Source organism: Ictidomys tridecemlineatus, chromosome 3, assembly GCF_052094955.1.
Source record: "Ictidomys tridecemlineatus isolate mIctTri1 chromosome 3, mIctTri1.hap1, whole genome shotgun sequence".
Classification (NCBI taxonomy): Eukaryota; Metazoa; Chordata; class Mammalia; order Rodentia; family Sciuridae; genus Ictidomys; species Ictidomys tridecemlineatus.
Genome location: NC_135479.1, coordinates 130,713,653 through 130,735,918, shown reverse-complemented (window position 1 = coordinate 130,735,918; position 22,266 = coordinate 130,713,653). Strand labels below are relative to the sequence as shown.

General features: G+C 36.5%; 1 protein-coding gene across 7 annotated transcripts in view; it reads right to left on the bottom strand.

Annotated features, from left to right (window-relative positions):
• Positions 1 to 22,266, bottom strand: part of Map3k13 (mitogen-activated protein kinase kinase kinase 13) — a 168,701-nt gene that overhangs the window by 19,597 nt on the left and 126,838 nt on the right. For all 7 annotated transcript variants that reach the window (XM_040270166.2, XM_040270169.2, XM_040270168.2 and 4 more), the window contains 6 exons: positions 18,601 to 18,784; positions 13,966 to 14,157; positions 10,324 to 10,482; positions 7,836 to 7,994; positions 7,171 to 7,279; positions 116 to 225 (listed from right to left, as the gene is read on the bottom strand). In XM_040270166.2, coding sequence (XP_040126100.2) covers positions 116 to 225; positions 7,171 to 7,279; positions 7,836 to 7,994; positions 10,324 to 10,482; positions 13,966 to 14,157; positions 18,601 to 18,784 — 913 coding nt within the window. The remainder of the gene's footprint in view (positions 1 to 115; positions 226 to 7,170; positions 7,280 to 7,835; positions 7,995 to 10,323; positions 10,483 to 13,965; positions 14,158 to 18,600; positions 18,785 to 22,266) is intronic.

Below are 22,266 nucleotides of genomic sequence, written 5' to 3'. Positions count from 1 at the left end.
CAATAACAAGCAGAGGTAAAAGGTGTGTAGAAAATGAAATGGTGATTCATAAGAAGAATTCCTCATTTCTGAAGATCTGGGGTAGGAAGAGGTAGAGGAAGAGAGATGAGCTGACCTGAGTTCTTCTCTGCGCCTCCGAATCAGTTCTTCATCTAATCGATGTATACAAGTTCCTTCACTTTTGATCTTCTCAAAGTGTTTTTTAACTTCTTCTCTCCATTCAGCCTGGGTGAGAAAAAGGTGATTTTGTTAGTACTCAAGGTGTTTTAACCTCTGGTATAATCATAGGATCAGGCACAAGGTATTTTGTCTGAATGCTTCTACACGCCTTTCTTGCTTTTTTCTATGTGCTTCCTGCACATGCCTAATTCAAAATGGGTGTTCAAGAAATATTAATTGATTGATAGCAAAATGTCTCATGCTATTGTATCTGCATGCCCCTCCCCATGTTCTGTATATCTACTCTAGTATTCCACTTTCCCTGCAGTATATGAAGGTTCAGTTAAGCCCCCAGTAATGCTTCTCTCTGAATCATCAGATCAAAGTGGTGATGGTCACCACTGGCCATCACCTCTGGAACGAAAGGACTCAATTTAAGTCAATACAGTAGCCAAGAATATGGCCAGAAAGAACAGCTCTGATAACCACTTGGGTACATGTATGTGTCTGTGAGAAAATGATCATCCTTAAAACTGGCACCAGAATTCCTTCTGTGCTTTGTTTAGGAAAATATCTTGAAAAAATATATGCAGTAGAAGATCCCAGGGCATACACAGCAGAAGATGGGAATAAACATATGGGAAAGTATATAGAAATTGGGAACTGAGGGAGAAAACAAGGAGACATTATATAATTTCCACAAATTATCTGTTTTTCATCATTTTTTATGTAGAAAATAATATAATCATTTAGAAAATGATCATCCTGCTTGCTTATTTATAATATACTAGATTCTTTCTATATGTTGAGTATTTGAGAGGGGTTTCTGCCAGCTTGTTGACTTTCACTGAGCAGGCACCAAATCTGCTCAATGTCTTCAAAATGCCAGGATAAAAAATATACTATCCCATTGCTGGGCAAGAGTCTTTGACAGCATTTCAACATAGTATATGAAGGTTCAGTTAAGCCCCCAGTAATGCTTCTCTCTGAATCATCAGATCAAAGCCATGGAACTGTATTTCAACTTTAAGAGGTTAAAGAATGATAAACAAGAGATTTTAGAACAAAGAAGGACAAAGGAGAGGGTCAGATTTAGGCCTGAAAACATCTTTTGTGCAAAAACATGCTAATGGATTCCAGGGCAATACTTAAAGAAGGTACCAAGAAAAGGAATATCTCCCTCTGGTGGTAAGGAATCAGATATTACAGGTCAGGTTTTAATTCTAGAGGCAGTAAACCTCCAGAAAGCTTGCTTATCATTATAGGAAACTTAAAGATAATCTTCTGAAGCTTTAAATCTGTAAGAAACTAGGTTTCTACAAGTAAATTCCTTCCTGGGAAAAGGAAACAAGATGCATGGGAAAACAACAGAAACTGACCAAAAGTGTGTTTTCCTCAAAGGTATCATATTCCTAGAAGAAGATAATTTGGAGTTTCATCACATGTACTTAGAATATGTTAATAGGAGTTCTGATTTGACTTAATCTGCCATTAAGAACTACCTGGCTTATCTGAAGAAATGGAGGGCGGGCAGGCCAGAACCCATTTTTGCACAGAGATGAGGAGCTGCTGAGAGGGGGAAGAGTGTGCAAGAGCTTGGCCTATAACAGAACCACTGTCACAGGAGTGGATGGGACATTTCCCATTGTTTCACTAACATACTTGTAAAACATCAGGCCATGGCCACCTTTCACACAGTGTGAATCAACAGGGAAAGGAAGAGCTCATCACACAAACAGAACAACATGCAGCTTTGAAATCCTGGGAACTCTAGAGCTCTGCCGTAGCAGAGAGCAGCTCCCAGAGGGGGAGGGCAGTCCCTTAAGGATATGGCAGCATCTAATGGATGGCAACTAGGAATACAATCTTATAGCAGAAAACAATGAGGGCTCACCAATATGGAAATGCCCAGCTGTGCCAGGAGGGAGAGGGCTGTGTTTAGTCAGAGTCAGGAGAAAGGACAGCAGATGACAATATGAGACTATTTGAGATCTCTCCTCCTCCCTGGGAATTCCCTGAGAATGCATAGTGTAGTGTGTAGGTGTGGAAGGAGGAGGGTGCTTCACAAGTCCTGTGTAAGCAAGTAAGGGAACAATCAAGTGAAACCTGGATCACTCCATTAATGATATCCCCTTTACCTCCCAGAGAAGGCCTAGGGAAATCTGTGACATTTAGAAGGTTTCTAAAGTTACTCAGTAGATGTTTAAAGTTTTTGTACCAAAAAAATTGTTTCTATTTATCTCCCATAATATAGATATCAAAATGAAACTGACTCAACAGATGAATGGATAGAATGTGGTATTATACAATAGAATACTATTCAACTACAAAAAATAATGAAGTTCTGACAAATGTTACAATATATATGAGCATTGAAAACATGCTAAGTAAGTGAAACAAGCCCTACACTAAGGACAAACATCTTTTGATTCCAGTTAAGTGAAATATCTAGAATAGGCAAATTCATAGAGACTGAAAATAGAATAGAGATTATCAGAGATCAGAGGAGGGGAAAGGGGGTTATTGCTTAATGGGTTGATGAAAATTTTTGGAAATAGTAGTGACCACTCACAACAGTGTGAATGCAATGATGAAAGCCATTGAATTAGACACTTAACCTAGTAAAATGGTAAACTTTATACTATGTTTATTTTACATAATTTTTATAAAGGAAAAAAATGTCGAGCCAGTTCTAGGTTAGTTCAAGGAATAGAGAAGCAAGATGCTGGGGGCTTAGGAGTAGGAATCATAGATTCTGAATCAGAAAAACCTTAGAGAACATCTGATCCAGTTCTTAACTGGCACTCAGTTCCTCTTTACTGCCTTCCCAGTGTGAGGGCCTAGCCTTGGCACCTAATCACTCGTGAGAAGCATACTTGTAAGGCAGCACAGGCTAGCCCCAGGACAAGTGCAGTTATCTCTTTAACCACTCTCTGGGTGGTTACAGTGTGGTATCGATGGGATCTGGAATGTCCCCAAAGTCTCCTGTGTTCAGAGGTGGAGCTTGTGGTTAGTGATTAGATCACGGGACTCTCCCCTTCTGGCTGAATGAACTATTGGGAGGTGGAACCTCATTGGAGGAAGGTCACTGAGGGTGTGCCCAAGAAGGGTTTGTCTTCTCTCTGGCAATCCTCTCTCTGCTTCCTGGCTGCCAGGAACTGAGCAGCTGTCCTCTGCCACATCCTTCTTCCATGCTCTTCTGCCTTGCCTCAGGCCCAGAGCTATGGAGTTGGCTAACCAGGGATTAAGTTGTTTTAGTCAGGTATTTTGGTCACAGCAATGAAAAACTAACAATAGTGGCTTTCAAGAGGAAGCAAGAATGGTGCAAAAGCAGAGGATGGTGTGAGAATTTAGGAACTGAGCATAGGACCCAACTAGCAGCTGTTTTCTAAAGGCCAATATGGAATACAGCTGAATACCAGGAGCAATAATTGCCTCTTTGAAGAATGGGTGATTGTCTGGGGGTGAGTAACAGCCTTGGCAGAATCTAATATTGTGCTGAAATCCGTTGCTTTGTCATCTGTTCTATATGCATTTTTACACACGTGCTGCTGCTGAAGCCCTTTTTCTCAGGAAGGGGTCAGCTGGACACTTGGCAGCACTCCTGACCAACCAGTTTGGTGGAAGGTGGAGACCAAGAGCTAACAGCCACTGATTGAAAATGACACTGAGAACATCTTGTCAGCAGGCGAGAGGAGGCAAGGCCTCAGGTATAATACTGCTCTGGCAAGAGCAAAATTCTGTGTACGTGAAACAATCAGATCTTCCCTCTTGGGGAGGGATGAAGTCAAAACACAATTACTAGGAGTTTTTTTTAGCTACCATCTTATTCATCTCAGGAGTTCATCTGAAAAAGCACCCAGAAGATAACAACTCAAAGGACACTTTGTGCGAGGTGAATAACATTTTATAATCACACAGTTCTTAATAGTTTATGCTATACCTGCATTTTAATCTTTTCATTTGATTGTCACAGAAACTCCCTAAAAGAAGATACAATTATTTTCCTTGTTTGGATGGGTAAGCTAAGGGTTAGAAAACTTAGTGACTTATTGAAGGTTACGTAGTTTATAGTGATAGACAGGGGTTTAGATTCAATGTTCATTGCTTTTCCTAGTAACTCACTAGACAGTTCATAAATATTTTACTAACATTAGTCAGGGATAGTCTCACTTTCAGACCTAGAGTCAGATCAGCTTATAAATACCTGAAAAAAATCTTGAAACTAGCAAGAATAGCAGATTTGGTGTTGAGGGAGAAGTGAAATTTTACGTTGGAAGAAAAATGTGAATGGATTAATAAATATTAAAAGTGCTGTTATGGCCAGAAAAGGTGGTGCATGCCTGTGATCACAGCAGCTTGGGAGGCTGAGACAGGAGGATTGGAGGGTTCAAATCCAGCCTCAGCAATGGCAAGGCACTAAGCAACTCAGTGAGACCCTGTCTCTAAATAAAATACAAAAAAATAGGGCTGGGGATGTGGCTCAGTGGTTGAGTGGCCTTGAGTTCAATCCTTAGTACCAAACAAAACAAATAAACAAACAAAGTGATAACAACAAAAAAGGGCTGTTATGGTCTGAATGTTTGTACTTTCCCCACTCCAAATTCATATGTTGAAATCTTAACTCCCAAAGTAAAGGTATTAGAAGGTAGAGTCCTTTGGGGAGGTGCTTAGGTCATGAGAACTTACCTATTTTTAATGGAATAAGTATCCTCAGAAAGCAGGCACAAGGGAGTTTGTTGACCCTTTGCCATGTGAGGACACAGTGAGAGGGCATCATCAATGAACCAGAACTTGGGCCCTTACCAGAACCCCAAATCTGCTGGTGTTTTGAACTTGATCTTGGACTTCCCAGCCTCAGAACTATGGGGAAAAAATTCCTGTTGATCATAAACCATCCAATCTATGGTATTTTGTTGTAGCAGCCCAAACTAAGGCAAATGCCCAATGTACTACATTTTCTCTTCAATCTTCTCCCCAAAGAAACTTTCCTGAGCTCAGTGTAGATACTCCATGCTTTGGGTATCTCAATAATAAAATAGGTTGGCCCTTTAAGGATACTGACTCTTTTTTTTTTTTTAAAGAGAGAGAGAGAGAGAGAAGGAGAGAGAGAGAGAATTTTTAATATTTTATTTTTTTTTTAGTTATCAGCAGACACATCTTTGTTTGTATGTGGTGCTGAGGATCGAACCCGGGCCCCACGCATACCAGGCGAGCGCGCTACCGCTTGAGCCACATCCCCAGCCCAGGATACTGACTCTTGATATTTAGTTGCTCAAGTTGAACTAGCTTCAGAGTGGGAGAACTCCAGAAAAATTTATTTTACAGAGAACTTCAGTAAAAATCTGTTTAGAATTATGGAAATGGTAGGAGACCTTCAGTGATACACAAAATTATAAGAGGTTATGAGGGGCAAGGGGAAGGGGGAAAAAGGGGAGAGAATTGAACAACTGCAGAGGAGGTAGAGAGGGAAGATGGGAGGGGAGGGGAGGGGAGGGGGGATAGTAGGGGATAGGAAAGGTAGCAGAATACAACAGTCACTAATATGCCATTATGTAAAAATGTGAGTATGTAACAGAAGTGAGTCTGCATTATGTATTTGGGGAGTTCAAAACCCAATTGAGTCAAATGTATGAAAGATGATATATCATGAACTCTGTAATGTTTTGAACAATCAATAAAAAAAATGGAAAAAAAAGAATTTGAAATTTTCCAAATATATACAATAGAACTGATTGTCTCAATGGCTTGTCAGTTAAGAGTACTTTAAAGTATTTTTATAATTGAGATATGTAGTTTTATTGTAAAAGAAGCAAAGCTCTGATTACAACCATATGCTAAGGTTTGAATGATTTCCTGGAGTATTCACTATCATTCTCTTTCATTTCACAAAAGGACTATCTTTTCTGAATACTAGCAGAAGACATTTGAAAGATTTCTTATCCAGTGCCTCATACCTACATGTATTTGAATGGATGAGCTTTAATAGTTCTCAAGGAATTTCTCTGACTACATATCAAAGAATACATGAACTGTCATAAAGTCAACCTCTTAATCATTTTATTTTCTGTGTAAACAAACACTTTACTTACATAATAATTTCTCAGAAACTCTAAAAATATAGAGGCAAGTCTATTTATAGACACAGCTATGGGGAAAGTTAGGTTCAAGGATCATAGAGAATGTGTTAGAACTTTGACTAATAGGATAAGTCTCTGATTTATTATTCCTTAGAAACTGCAAAAACAAGCCCATACTAGCCTGCTAAAGGATTAGAGGCCACTCAGAGGAGAACGGAGGTACACCACGTTAACAGCCAGAGTATCCCCAGACTTGTGAATAAGTCTGTCTAGAGCCAGCCAGCCTCCTGGCTGACCTGGTAACTGACTGCAGATATGTGAGCTTACCGAGTCAGAGGCAGCAGAAGAATTGCATAGCACAAATCACCATCCCACAGGAAATCTAAATAAAGGCTTACTGTTTTAAACCATGAGTTTTGGGAAGGTTTTAGTACAGTGAAGGCAAACAGATACATTAAATTATATTTTATTTGGAGCTATTACTAGGTAACACACAGAATTAGAGAAAAGGTTTTCTCTGGGCTTAATTGCCTCATCGGATCTTTCTGGTATTCAATCTCTTTCCTCTGTATTTCAGCTTTTCTGCTTCAAGGAAAGCAATGCTTTCATGAAGATCAGCCATAAATTCCAATTCAAATGGAGGTATATTATAGGTTTAGCATCCTCTTTTCTTCTTTTTTCTTCAACAATTTTACCAGAACCCACTATAAGGACAACATTCAAATACATGTTCTTTTCAAATGAGATAATGTACATCAAGTGCTTAACAAACTCCCAAATGCCATATGTGTGAAGTATCATTATTATTTAACAATGAATAGGATTATTTCATTGTTATAAGAATGAAAATGGCCCCTTCTAAGAGTTACCCTTTCTCCTAAAGAGTTCCCTGTCTGGTCAGTAGCATCTGTTAGAAGGTTTCTGAGCTTACCTGAGACTTGAAGTAAGTTTCCTGTGGGGTGGCAAGTACATCTGCAGATGCAATATCTAAATGCATGAGTGTCTGCCGAAAAGAAGGTCTGTTGCGAGGTTTACTTTGCCTAAAAGTAAAAAAGACAGCTTGTGCATTTCAGAATTTGTGTCTAGGAAGATAAAAATTTTATTCTACTTTATGAAATACACTATTTTAACTCCAAATAGCTATATCACAAATAGTTTTGATGTACTGAAGGGCAAACAAAAACTACAATTTAGAGATACCTCTATTGATGAAATGGAAATCTAGGAGCAGTGAGCTATTTGATAATAGTCCACTAGGCCTGGTAAAATAATAATAGCTATCATTAACTAAGTCCTACTATTTCAAGATATCATACCAATTTCTTCACTTATAAATTTTAATTAATCACAAAACAACTCCATGAGCAAGCACTCTCTCTACATGAAGACAGATAGTTGGATGACACACCCCAAAGAAAAAGGCAGGGCCAGCATTTGAAATCAAGGGTTTCAGACTCTAAGGCTCTAATCTTTCCACCACCAGATGGTTGACTGCAAACACACATTAGAGACTTACCTACTTGTTTTAGAGAAGTTGTATTATGCCTTTGCAGAGAAAAGTAAAAGAGAATGTTGGAAGAGAAATGTATTTCTTACCATGTCTGTTTCATAAGGATTTTGAATCCATCAGGGCAAGTAGAAGGAACTGGAAGGTGTAGGCTATTGCTTCCAACACCCCAAATAATGGCTGATGAATCTACATCTTTGTAGGGGATCTCTCCTGTCAGCAGCTCCCAAAGCACCACTCCAAAAGACCTACAGTAGTACCAGGAACATGTATAGAAGACATTTCAGAAAGACTGATTTATATTTTAATTTTTAATTAATTTTTGGTCAAATTAACATATATATATGTATATATATATCCAGTTTTAAAATTAGAATATATTATTATTAAAAAACAGAAAAATTCATGAAACTTTTGAAAAAAATCAATGAAGGGTAACCAACACTTCCAGATATTAAGACATTATAAAGTCTCAATAATTAACTCTGGTACATGAATAGACAAACAGACTAATGGACTGGAATTAAAATCTAGAAATTAATAAATACATTCAAGAACTGAACATACAGTAGAAGTGGCATCACAAACTAGCGGGAAAATTTGATTAGTTAATAATTGCTATTGGGAAAACTGGGGAAAAAATTAAATCTATCCCTCACCATATAGTGGTATATGCCTGTAATCCCAGCAGCTCAGGAGGCTGAGGCAGGAGGATCACTAGTTTAAAGCCAGCCTAGGCAACTCAGAGAGACCCTGTCTCTAAATAAAATACAAAAAAGGGCTGGGAATGTGGCTCAGTGGTTAAGTGCCTCTGGGTTCAATCCTCTGTACACACACACACACACACACACACACACACACACACACACACCCAAAAAAAGATAAATTCTAAATGAATCAAAGAATTAAATGCAAAAAAAAGGAAAATAAAAGAAAACATTGGGAATTTTTTTTATAATCTTAAGAGTGATTAAGGCTTTTCTAACTAGGAAACCTAGAAGAGAAAAGGAGAGGTTGATATATTGAGCTATATTAAAACTATTTTGGCCTGAGGAAAAAATGCTATAAGCAAAATAACAAAATGTAAAAAGTATCTGCAATTCATCTATACAAAAGGCAAATTTCCTTGACATATAAAATGCTCATAAATTGTCCCAGAGCCTTGGGAGACTGAGGCAGGAGGATTGCGAGTTCAAAGACAGCTTCAGCAAAAGTGAGGCTCTAAGCAACTCAGTGAGACCCTGTCTCTAAATAAAATACAAAAAATAGGGCTGGAGATGTGGCTGAGTGACTCTGAGTTCAATCCCCAGGACCAAAACAACAACAACAACAACAAAAAAGCCCCCCAAAACAAAAAACAACACCTCATAAATTGATAAGAAAAAAGATCAGAAAAAAAGGATGTGAATAGTTCACAAATAAGAAATGATGAATGACTCTTAAGCATACAAAAATGTATAACCTTACTCATAATAGCAGGGATGCAAATGAAAACTGCTTCCAAGATGCCATTTTTGATCTACATAATAGTTAAAAATACAAAGTGTAGCATATATTTGTTGAGAAAACACTCTTATACATTTCTGATTAGAACACAAATTGGTATAATTCCTAAGGAGGACACTTTGTTAACTATCAAAACTATGAATACTCTATCTTATCCCACTTACACAGATGCTATATGCAATTTTAACATATGCTATTATTTTCTTAAAGCCTAAAAGTTTCCAGTAGCCAATTTTAAGGGTGGGGGGAAAAAGCAATTACAGGGAAAATAAAAACTAAGGCTTATGACCTCAGAGGAAATGTTGATAAAGATAAAAAATAAAAGCATATAACTGGGGTTGTGGCTCAGTGGTAGACTGCTCACCTAGCAGGTGTGAGGCCCGGGGTTTGATCCTCAGCACCACATAAAAATAAATAAAATAAAAGTTTTGTGTCCAACTACAACTAAAAAATAAATTAAAAATAAATAAATAAAAGCATAGTTCATAGGAGTTATTCAATAAAAAGGCAAATAGACTTATACATTTCAAATAGGTCTAGAGCACAAAACTGTATCATAACAAAGTACATTACAAATATGTGTAATGATGATGTGAATCATCAAAAATAGGTTTTTCTTTTCTTTCTTCAGGTACTGGGAATTAAATCCAGGGGTGCTCCACTACTACATCTCCAATTCTTTTTTCTGTTTTGAGACAGGGTCTTATATGCCTCTATGCCTGGTTTAGCAAACGTAAGTTTTGTTTAATGTATTTTACTCAAAAGGGTGAGAATTATGCAGTACATTTCAGGAAGACTATACTAAATGGTCATTTGAAATAGACTTTTAGTTTTCCAGAAAGGTCAGCATATTTTCTTAGGGAACTGATGATTTACTAACTGGATATTTACCCTAATTCCTCTTCTGATCCTTCCAACCATATAGCATCATACTGGGTACTACCTTAGTTGTAAATAAGACGAAAATCAACCAGAAGTGAACAACAGTAATGAATATTCTGGGTAGTAAAACTGTTGCAGGAAGAAAGGGTTAATAGGGTGAATCTATTTGGCACAGATGGCATCACTCACCATATATCGACTTTTTCAGAGACAGGTTCATTCCGTATTACTTCTGGTGCCATCCATGCAACCGTGCCAGCAAAAGACATCTTGGTACTTTTATCACTGAGTTCCTTAGATGTACCAAAATCTGAAATTTTTACTGCATCTGTGTGAGTCACTAAAACACTTTAAAAAGAAATAAAGAAAACATCCAGATCATTAGTAGTAATGAAAACCATGACTCTAAATGGCAATTAAAGATTTTGTTTGCTGCTTCCTGTGGAGTTCAACTTGCATTCTGCTATCCTCATAATGCCTAGTTTTATCCTGCCTCCACCATTTGCAAACTGTGTAACTTTGCCAAGTTACTTAACTCTTCTAAACCAGTTTTCTAATCTATAAAATGGAGACAATTCAGGTCACAATATCTTATTCACAATTCAGAAATGTAAAAGGTCTCAAAAATACTTTTCATATGTATAAGGCAAAATCATTATATCTCATTTTGTGTGAATTTCATAGATTTTGCCACAGGTATGTCAATGTGGCTGATTAGAGGGAGTTCCTCTAGACTTTCTTGGAGGTCTGAGGTTAGCACTATATTACCTTTTTGAAATAATCTGGCTGCACAAGTCATGGATAAGATATTATGTGCCGGTAATAATGGTCCCATAGAATTTTCACTTGAATTAAATGAGCTTGGATACATAAAACACCAGTGCTCAATAGTTTTGGTTTACTCCCTTGCCAGTCTTGGCCAACCCACTAAGGAAAACACCTCATTTAAAAACATTATTTAAATAATGGCCAGTTATGTCATGCATTGGACCATGACACTAGATCCATTAAAAGACACATATGAATGCTGCACTTCACTATTGCTGAAAAGAAAAAGCAGGAATAAATCTAAGCTTAAGTAGCTTCCACAAAAGTCATGTTTTACTTTTCATAGGACTTTTCTGAAATGTGTCATGGAGCAGATGCTTTTGCTTGCCTTAAAGGTGAATATAAATCCAAAGTATGGGCAGCCTCATACATTAGGCTGAGTTCACTCCAAAAAACCTGTTCACAACTTCTGAATGTTAATGAGTTAGGGTGCCAGAGCCTTAATGATATAGGGACCTATTAAAATTCTTTTTCATAGTTGTAGATGGACAGCATGCCTTTATTTTATTTGTTTATTTTTATGTGGTACTAAGGATCAAACCCAGTGCCTCATATGTGCCAGGCAAGTCCTTTGCCACTAGGCTACAGCCCCAGCCCTAGGTACCTATTTTTAAAGATAAGAAGCTTAATACTCAAATAGCATCAGACTCAAGGAAAATAGAAAACAGAAAACTTCTGAATTTGTTCCTGCCCTTGTCATTTGAACCAAGGACTTCACACTTGCTCACCTCCACCCCCAACGCCAAATGACTTGCTACTTACTCAACAGCTTTGTGCGTACAGTTGCACTGGAATACCTCTATCCACATCCTTCCCCTGGTTTTGCACGGGATATGATTTACATAGTTTAGGAGCTTTGATTTTATAGTCTTAGTGTAAATTCATGTGGATTAAAATATTATGAGCTATCTGACATAATTGGAGCATTGATAGTGTCATATGCCATGAAATTAAAAAAACATGATAGGCCTCCAGGAACAGAAAAACTGTAGGAACTTCCTCTTCTGCCTCAGTTGGTATGAGAAAAGGGAGGAGATTAGAGATGATATAACACTGAAACTTTTCTGAAATCTTCTGAGACAATGTTGGGGACACACAGACTGCAGATTTAATGTTGGTAGTGAAAGTTTTCCTTACAACATGTCAGGTTGATCTTTGTCTTCATATATATATGTATATCATATACATATGCATATATACATATATATTTAGTTTTAGGTTGATAAAATATCTTTATTTTATATGTATGTGGTGCTGAGTATCAAACCCAGTGCCTCATGCATACTAGGTGAGCACTCTACCACTGAGCCACAACCCCAGCCCTGATCTTTGTCTTCTTAAAGTTCGATTGAAACCCCAAAACACCTCAGCCTCTAGGGTTAAGGGTGGCATTGTTAACACTGGATGACCTACTTACTATTCTAACCTTTAATTCTTAAGGAGAACATGTTGGTTTCAAGAGACCATTTGAAGATGCCTTTAGTAAGTATTTTGCATATTTTATGTGTATGCAGGGGATGAGAAAGGCAACAGATTGTGTTAAGAATATGAACAGAAGGAATGAACGCTATATAGTAATGTTTATTTGCAAGTACAGGAAGGAGTTTGTTCAATGAGCTAACAATTGTAATAAACATTGTTGAGAATGATGATGATAAATAAGAGTTTCATTAACTTTTTAACCAAGGACTGATTTTATCTTCCCTAGAGGAGAAGAGGCAGGATTCATTATGAATCCCTTATCTTCACATAATGAGGTAGGATGCTGTAGTCTGGCTCTAAAGTTCTAGGTTCAAGTCCTAGTCCCTTTGGGCTGAGGCCTACTTTCTCTTACATAAACAAAAATAATAATGATATTATCACTTCTAACATCCACAGTTTTTGATACAATCAAAGATGTGATAATGTCTATAAAATATGTTGTAAACCAATAAAGCACTATGCAAATGTTTTTGAAAAAACAGTCTTTCTGCTTCTGTAAACCAAAATGTGATGAGAAATATGTTTAAAAAATAGAGCTACATGGACATATGCCATTTTACCAATTCATTTCTTTCCTTCATGAAATTTGGGGAGTTGAATACACACTTAAGTGATTATTGGCTACCAAGGAATCATTTGGAAATCAGAGATTAACAGAAATAGCTCTGCTTCTCTTAAATAACTATGTTTGTTATGACCACTTTATAACTTGTACCTGTTTATTTTCTCCTTTGTTTAGACTCTCAGAAGCTCAATGCCAAATTTATAGTTCTCAAAAACACCTGTACAAAATCTTATAAGATACTTTTTTCTTTCTTTTTTTAGTAGTAGGTGCTTTACCACTGAGCTACTTCCCAAGCCATCTTTTATTTTGAGATGAGATCATGCTAAGTTGCTCAGGCTGGCCTGAAACTTGCAATCTCTTGCCTCAGCCTCCAGAGTAGCTGAATTTATAGATGTGTGCCATTAACACACCTATAAGTTTATGGCATATATTTTGTGAACAAGTTTTGGTACTAATGTTTTTATGTTTTTTTTTTTGCCTCTGTTTCTTATCACCCATTTTTACTCTATTGTATACACTAAGACTATAAAATCAATAATTTTATGGAGGTGTAAATAATTCATAGAACACCCCTGAGTTCAGTCCCTGGTACTGCAATCAACAAACCAGTAGGAATACAACAAACCAAGCTTTCTGGTAGAGAAGTTTGGTATTAATTATCAGAGATGATAGAAGTTGAATAGTTCAGATAATAATGAATTTTGTACAATTATACGATTTAAAAGCGACAATAAAAAGGGGAAAATGGTGTCAGGTACTTGAACATATCTGCCACATGTAAGGTAAGTAAGCAGCTCAACAAATATTCCAAAAGATAGGCAAATAGAATTACCCACTGTGCTGACTTTAATCTGAACTCAAAGTATGATGTCTGAAAACTTCAATTATAGTTGATAAAAATTCCTTATTTCAAAACAACAAAGCAAAATATGTGAAAAATAAGCTCCAAAACTCACTTAGGTGATTTGAGATCACGATGAATAATTTTATGGAGGTGTAAATAATTCATTCCACTTGCAATTCCTGTGGACCAGTCTACTAGTAATCGAGGTGTGATCTTCCTGCCAGCTCTCAAGACTTCATAAAGTTGTCCGTGGGCACAGTATTCCATGATGATACAATAACATGGGGCCTGAGTACAAACACCCCTTCCAAGAAAAACATAAACATGTACATACATACATATACATATATATACATATATATTTTTATAGTTTAAGAATATTTAATAAAGACAAATTCTTTTTCCAATTGATTTAAAAGGTGCACATAGTTAATAGTTCCTAGTTCTTTAGAATTAAAATCTCTCTAGCCTACAGGTTGGTCTATTATGCATATAGACAATTTTGTTTTGTTCTGGTCACTCTAGTAATCTATAGGCTGGGCTGTCTGGTAGTTTTATGTGGAACCATTCCATTCTGGGACAAAGAACACCCTTTTCTGAGGCTTATATAGGCTAGACACTGTGTTGTTTTAGATTGTTTAGAATAGCAATATATCTTTGTTAAGTATAAAAGTATCTTCCTTTTACATTAAGAAAGGGGGTATTATATAGAGGGAACTGAGAATTCAAATTATTTTTATTATTACTTAATGGATTTTAAATTAGTTGAATTTAAAATAACTAACAAGTCCATTTTTATGTAGTCTGAAAATCATTTTTATTTAGAATAAAAGTAACGTTATATAACATATTATATACATCTATGCAGACTATATTTCCATCTTTCATGAAACGTATCCTGATTATTCCAATCTGAAAAGATCTCTCACTTCTCTAAGTTCCTATAACATATAGCAGCCATGAATATTTTACATGCAGTTTTTCTCTGCTCAGAGAGATTACAGACTCCTTGAAGGGAAAGGTCTTCAAATTCTTTTCTCTCTCTCACAAGACTTGGAAGTTCTTAGTAAGTCCTTGATAAATGTTTCTTGACTTCACCTCAATATTCATAGCTGAAGAAAGCCTTCACAGTAACATGTGCAGAGGCATGGAACAGGAAGAAGAATAATATCAGGAAAAAAAAACTTAAATTTTTCAGACATGTTTATGTTTGTTTGTCTTATTTAATACCCCACACAGTTTGTCTTATTTAAGATCTGTCTTACAAACTACTGGAAGATAAGTATTATCTCTTCCACTTTTACAGGTAAAGCTCAAAGTGAAAGTGACTTGTCTGAATTACAACTAGTTCATATAACTAATAAGTGACAGAAGTCAGTTTCAAACTCAGTCTAACTTCAAAGCCTGGCTGCCTCCTCTTTCTGTATGGTACTACCTTCATTTTAGCTTTTAAACTTCAGTATAGACAAGCATATTGGGAATTCCTATGTTAATTCCATTAGCTCACAAAAGCGGGAAAAATGATATTAAGTCTACCTCACAGTTTTGTTCTCAAGACAAAAGGAGAATAACTATCATCTGCAATTCTTTGTGTCCCACCTCTTAATGGTGTGTACACCTCCCTTGAAACTTTCTAGAAAAATTCACAGAGTACTATCTATATGACATCCAGTTAGGGTCTTGAGCCAACTACCAATTCATGTCCTATCTCTTAGGCTACTGTGAGGAAAGAACTTAGAGGCCATGGTTTGAGGTGCTGATAATGTGAACATCTTGTTATAATTAAAGAAATTTAATTAGACTTCATTTTTTGTGCCTTGATGTGCCTGTCAAATGCCACAAAGCTACTTCTATTACTCTCCTATTATTTTCTAGGCTACTCAGAATTCTCATCTTGACTTTTCATGCAATTTTTTTCAAGTTTCATATATAACTAAAAAGAACAAATTTAAATTTTTTTTCAGGTTTTTATTATTTGACCTTTAAGAAATCTCAAAAAAAAAAAAAAAAAAAGAACTCAGAGGAGAACACACACCAACTACAAATAGATAATTTAATTGTCATTGTAGAGAAATAATGAATAGGACTGGGATTATGTAAAATATTTAAGAATATCAAGATAAATATTTGTTTGAAAGTACTCAGCATCCTATTCAACTATGCTTTATTGTCACTCAAACACAGGGTCTAACAGTGATACGTTTTAAATTTTTCATCTCTCTTGACTGACGAATGAGAAGCGATCATTCCATCAGCCTTGTACTATGACAAGGTTTCTTAGTTGCTATAAATAACAGCTTTATTATCAGTTCTAATTGCTACCTTTTCTTCCTTTTGGTACTGAATTTATTAGGAACAGTCAGGTTGGATTTTCTTAAAGGATTACTAGAAAAAAATGGAAGAAAAATATATAACATTCTTATCTTGCACTTCCCTTTCTACACATAGTTCTTACTAACTTCAAAAGAAGCTATAAGCCCAGAAATCAGAATCCAGGGACATGTATTAAAATCTAATAATGTCCTCATATCTTCCAGACGGTCCTGAATGTGATTCACTGGCCAAGCAACACATGGCACAGATGGCTGCAAATATAACACTGCACAATGCCCCAAATGCATGGTGTAATGGGTCAGGGACACAGTCTCACTATTGTTTGCCATGTGGAGGTAAAGGCAACTGGGGATCTTCAGCTTAAATGGCTGGGCAGCAGTGCAGCAGAACTTGCCCAACAATGCTGAAAACTGCAAATACAGGTAGGAGGGTCAGAGGATGAGGTGGGAAAAAGACTGGGAGGAAGAAGGAAGAAACAAAAGGATGGAAGGAAAGATAAAGCTTCTTGCTCCTTCATCCTCTTAGGGATACATTTCTACCTCCCATTACCCAGGGCATCGTCCTTGGAAAGTTCTCTTACCTGGGACACACAGCCTAGGTCATTTCAGGAGACCAAAAGCCATGCTAATCTATCAAACACTCTTTGTTTCAACCCACTGTTCTATTATCTGAGTTTAGAAGTTCTTGGCCCTTTCTCCCATTTAGGAGGATACAGCATAGAGGGAGTCTGATCATTTCAGAGAAATAAAATGAAGAAAAGAAGATGGGGTCTCTATTAGCTGCTTAAAATAATTATCCTGTTATCTTTTGAAGTATATCATCCTTGGAAAAACTATAATTGGTCTCTGTAGCACTTAATTTTAGTCATGCATCCTCCTAGCTGTACTAGGGCAACAAATGATGGAATTATGACAGAAATTGAAGCTCACTCTCATGTACTCTACATGAATGTTCTCTGCATGAGGAAATACATCCAAACACTTCCTCTGTCTTTGAGTATGTTTTCTCCTTTTCACGTTTTTCCCTTTCCACGGAGTCTTCTTAACCTACGTACTCATTAAAACCCATTCTACAAAACCTGTACCAAAAACTTCTATTCCTTACTTTGGGGTTGTGATTCCAGTTAAGACTTGTCACATGACATTTTTAGCTTTGTAACATGAGGTGTTTTTTTTTTTTTTTTGAGGGGGGTACCAGGGATTGAACTCAGCAGCACTTGACCACTGAGTCACATCCCTAGCCCTATTTTATATTTTATTTACAGATAGGGTTTCACTGAATTGCTTAGCGCCTCACTGTTGCTGAGGCTGGCTTTGAACTCCGGATCCTCCTGCTTTAGCCTTCTAAGTCACTGGGATTATAGGCATGTGCCACCAGCCTGGCTTGTAAGGTGAGTTTTATAGTGAAAGATCCTCTTAAAGTTGTTGGGAAACTTGCTCCTACTTTAGGGAAGAGATATGTAAGTTATTTCACTTTTAGCTATATCCTCATTGGTTATACTACTCTCCAGGAAGGAGAAATATTATCAAATATGCCAGAACCTCTAGTTTCTAAACTTTCATCCCACCTAAAGCCAGTTAGCATTCATTTGTTCAATACTATGGCAACATGTAAAGACTGATCAGAGGGGGAACTCAAGGAAAAGGTACAGGTAGAAGAGGTTAAAATATTTTAGAGCTTAGCACTTCCAAGTTTGGTGACTTTCACAAATTTACCTTTGCCTCTCTTCCTTCTGTTAGAGATCCCAGTTGATATTAAGAAATAATAGTCTAGACTAGAAATATATGCTCACACACTCTTGAAAACAACGACTTTGTGAAAGGAATATAACATAAGTTAATATCATCAATAACTCCACTATCACAAGATTTAGAAAACTTTTGCATTGATAGAAAAGGGATCTAGTAAAACCTGAGATTATGCTCTGAAAGTACCTGTTTATTATAAGACAATATTAAGAAGGAATGCTAATAGAAACTAGTAAATATCTATTACACAGGGATTGGATATTCTCTGAACACTTCAGACATTAGCTTTTTTTTTTTTTTTTTTAAACTGAGTCTTGGGATATTCAGGTTATTTTGAAGTGACCTCTGTCACCCCGTTGATAAATGAGGTTGTTGCAGAAGGCCTGACTGCTTGGTAGAAACCCACTTCCTTCCTCCCTGCCCCACGTGTGTGTCTCTCCCATGCAGTGCATGCTTGTGCAAAATGAACTTTTAGATTAAAAGATGTTTCAGGACATGACTCAGATTTAATAGTTCTTTAATGTCCTTCCAATCAATCTAGCACAGTGCTAAATCTATCCAGTGATTTTGAAATGTCTTTCAAAGTAAGAACCTAAGTACATATATTGAAAGAAATAAAATATCTCTATTTCTTAAAAAAAAAAAAAGATAAAGCCTTGACCTACTTGAATGCGATGATGTTAGGGTGCTTCAACTTCCTCAAGTGCTTGATATCCGTCTCATTCTGTTCTCTCACTTTCTTGATGGCCACTTCCTCTGCTCGGAATTTGCCCAAGAAGACAGCTCCTTGGGCTCCACTACCCAGCCACTGCAGCTCTGAGATCTCCTCAAATGGCACTTCCCAAGTATCTAGGCACACAAGTGAGAAACAAACTTGAAGAGATCTTGAAATTTGCTCAGGGACCATTCTATGAGGCCATTCTGAAGGTACCAACATCACCATCACTGGAACTCCTACCCTCTGACCCCACTGAAAGACAACTTTTCTATGCATCTTGGTATTTTATTTGTGTGTGTGTGTGTGTATTTTAAACCACTAAAATTGAGCAGATTAGAGATATCTTTCAAGCAAAGTATGTCCTAACACTTCTCCAACCCTACCTTCTTACCCTAAGCTTATAAGTTTGGTCAACTTTTCTCTTTTTCTACCACAGGTCCTTGCTCATTGCCCATTATAGATGTGATTTTATTCCTCTTTAAAATCCTTTCTAGTTTTTATGTTTACAGCTATGTAAAAGTTGTAGTGATATATACTATTTCATGTATTACAGATTCTTCATCTACTTACTGTTTTCATTACAAGTGAGGAGTTTACTAGTTTTGCTGATAGTAGCAATGTCTGAACCTGTTGGTTTCATCACAACTCTGCTAGCAGTATCATCAATTATTTTTTGTTCTAATCTAATTAGGTATAAAATAGTGTTTTATGAGTTTGAACTAGTTTAATTGTCAAATACAGATCATTTCCTCACATTTGTTTAATATACATATCTGCTTTGTATGAATTGTCCATTTATCTATTCGGATCCAGACAGGGTCATTCTAATAAATTTGAAGAAGTTCTCTAAATATTTTTTGATAAAAATGAAAATAATATTTTTCATAAGCCTTTTTCTTCTAATTTTATTTTTTATCTTTTATAGTACTGGGGATTGAATCTCGGCCTTATAAGTAAGAGGCAAGTGTTCTACCATTGATCTATATCCTGGTCCCTTTTTAAAAATTTTTAAAAATTTCAAGATAGGGTCTCACTAAGTTGCTGAGGCTGGCCTTAAACTTGTGATCCTCCTGCCTCAGCTTCCTGAGTAGCTGGAATTACAGGAAAGTGCTACCATACCCAGCTAATTTTACTGTTTTTTAAACAAAATATTTCATTATAGTTTAGTATTTACTTTGTAATTTTTTCCATTGTAGAAAATGTAGCCTGTCTTCTAAAGCTATCTAGAGCTGATTTTTAAAAATTTAGCGTTTATATCTTTCTGCAGTTTATTTTGGAATGTGTTGTGAAGGCAAATATAAATTTTATGGGTATTGCTATTTAGTAATTCCTAAATCATTCAATTAATTAATTCATCCTTTCTCTTCATATTGTGTTATGATGCTTACATTATAATCACTATATTTTTAAAAATAATGCCTAGTATTTAGTATTTTTATAAAATGAATTATAAGCGAATTATTAAAATGAAAATGGCAAATATATTTGGCATTCAAATATCAACTGTTTATGGTGTTATAATAAGGAATAAAATTCTCTTTTTCCAATGATAGCTCATGCCTGTGCTATTCAGCTATATTCAGTCAAGCCTTAATTACCCATGGAAAAAGAAAAGGGATAGCACTGGCCATTCAAGAACAAGAGTATAAAATAAAGAAAGCAATATTTCAACCATGTATCCATCAATCTTTTTGTTGGAACTAATTACCAGAAGTAAAACTAATTAATGTGAATTTAGTCCTGTCTGCTTCATCTTTCAGTCCCTGTTGGTATCCAGGAGAAAGCCAAAGAATGGGAAAGTAGCAGGAAAGAGAAAGCAATAAGGACATATAAATTTGGATAGCTGGGTAACTGTCAGGCAAGATAATGAACCTCATTATAAGACAGAACTGAACTGGCTATATTCTCTCTAGAGTTAGTTCCAAGAATTTTTGCTGCTCTTATATCTATCCCATTTGTACCCTTTCCCAGCTTCTCTCTCACATTCTCTCTCTCTCTCTCTCTCTCTGATTGATTGATCACAATAACTACTAACTTATTTCCAATATCCATTGTGACTCATAGGACTGAGGAAAAGCCTCACATCACCCACTGTTATAATTTGGGTGTGAGGTGTTCCCCAAAAGCTCATGTGTGAGACAAGAAGGGTCAAAGAAGAAATGATTGGGTTGGAAGAGTCTTAACCCAATCTGTGATTTGATCCCCTGATAGGATTAACTGAGTGGTAACTGAAGTGGTAGGGTGTGGCTGGAGGAGGTGGGAATTGGGGAGTGGCTCTGGGAATATATTTGTATCTGGTTAGTGGAGTCTCTCTACTATCTGATCATGATGTGAGCTTCTTTCCTCTGCTACCCTCTCCTGCCATGATGTTCAGCCTCACCTGGAGCCCTGAGGAATGGAGCCAGCCTTCTATGGACCAAGACCTCAGAAACCATCAGCACTCAAATAAACTCTTCCTCCTCTATAATTGTGTTGGTTGGGTCCTTTAGTTACAGTAGCGAAAAAGCTGACTAAAATACCTACTTTAAGGCAAAAGTTTTCTTTTGTTTATTTAGATGTGGCCATGATAATACCTGCTTCAAGATGGGAAACTATTTGTCCATAAAATATTTCAATAACACATACTACCTTACTTGGGTTTCACTATGAGGATACTTAAAAGGGAGATGAGGACATCATTAAAATTTTAAAAAATCTAGTGAAATTTCTTCTTAAATACCAAGAGTAGGGGGATACATCTGTTACATGTGTTATTCTGTGGTTGATTGCAATGTAGGATTAAAGATTAGCTCTGATCTCAGAGCTGAGAAGGAAGCACTATATTCAGTTTCTGGCTGGTAAATCCCTCTTCAAGCTCACAGCAACACTAGCCCTTAGTGCCTAACTCTTTGCAATCTGCTGAGGAGCTGGGCATCTGCTGTACCATGTTGAGAATTAATGCTGACCAGGTCTGTTTCTTAATTTTTCCTGAAATAAGGTTTCCTGAAAGTCACATAATTGATTGGAACAAAATTGAATTCAAGTTTATAGAACTAAAAAAAAAATTAAAAGGCTTCATTTAGCAGATGTACAGGATATGTTTATTGCCCCCTTTTATGAGTCTGAGCCTCAGTGATGTGTTTGGACACTGAGATGTCCAAATTATCACCAAAATAAGTACAAGACTGGACAAGTAAAAACCCTCAAAACCAAATATCTTTTTTTACATAAGTGGGTGTTAGTTTTTTATTAGGTTTTATGTCTAAGCAGAAAAAAGGGAACTTTTAAAAAATAATAAGTTAAATATGTTCATTAAGAATGGATTATGGACAGATGCAAATATAGATGAGTGGTAGGGTACTTGTCTTGCATGTGCAAGACCCTGGGTCTGATTTTGAGTACCACAAAAAAAGAAAGGAAAGAAGGAAGGAAGGAAGGAAGGAAGAAAGAAAGTTAATCGTAGGATGAGAAAGAAAGAAAGGGTTTTAGGATGACAGGTAATTTTTATTTTCTTTTTTGTGCTTACCCTTATTTCCTTTTTTTTTTTTTTTTTTTTTTGGTACCCGGCATTGAACAGGGGTGCTTAACCACTGAACCATCTCCCTAGTCTTTTTTATTCTTCATTTTGAGAGAG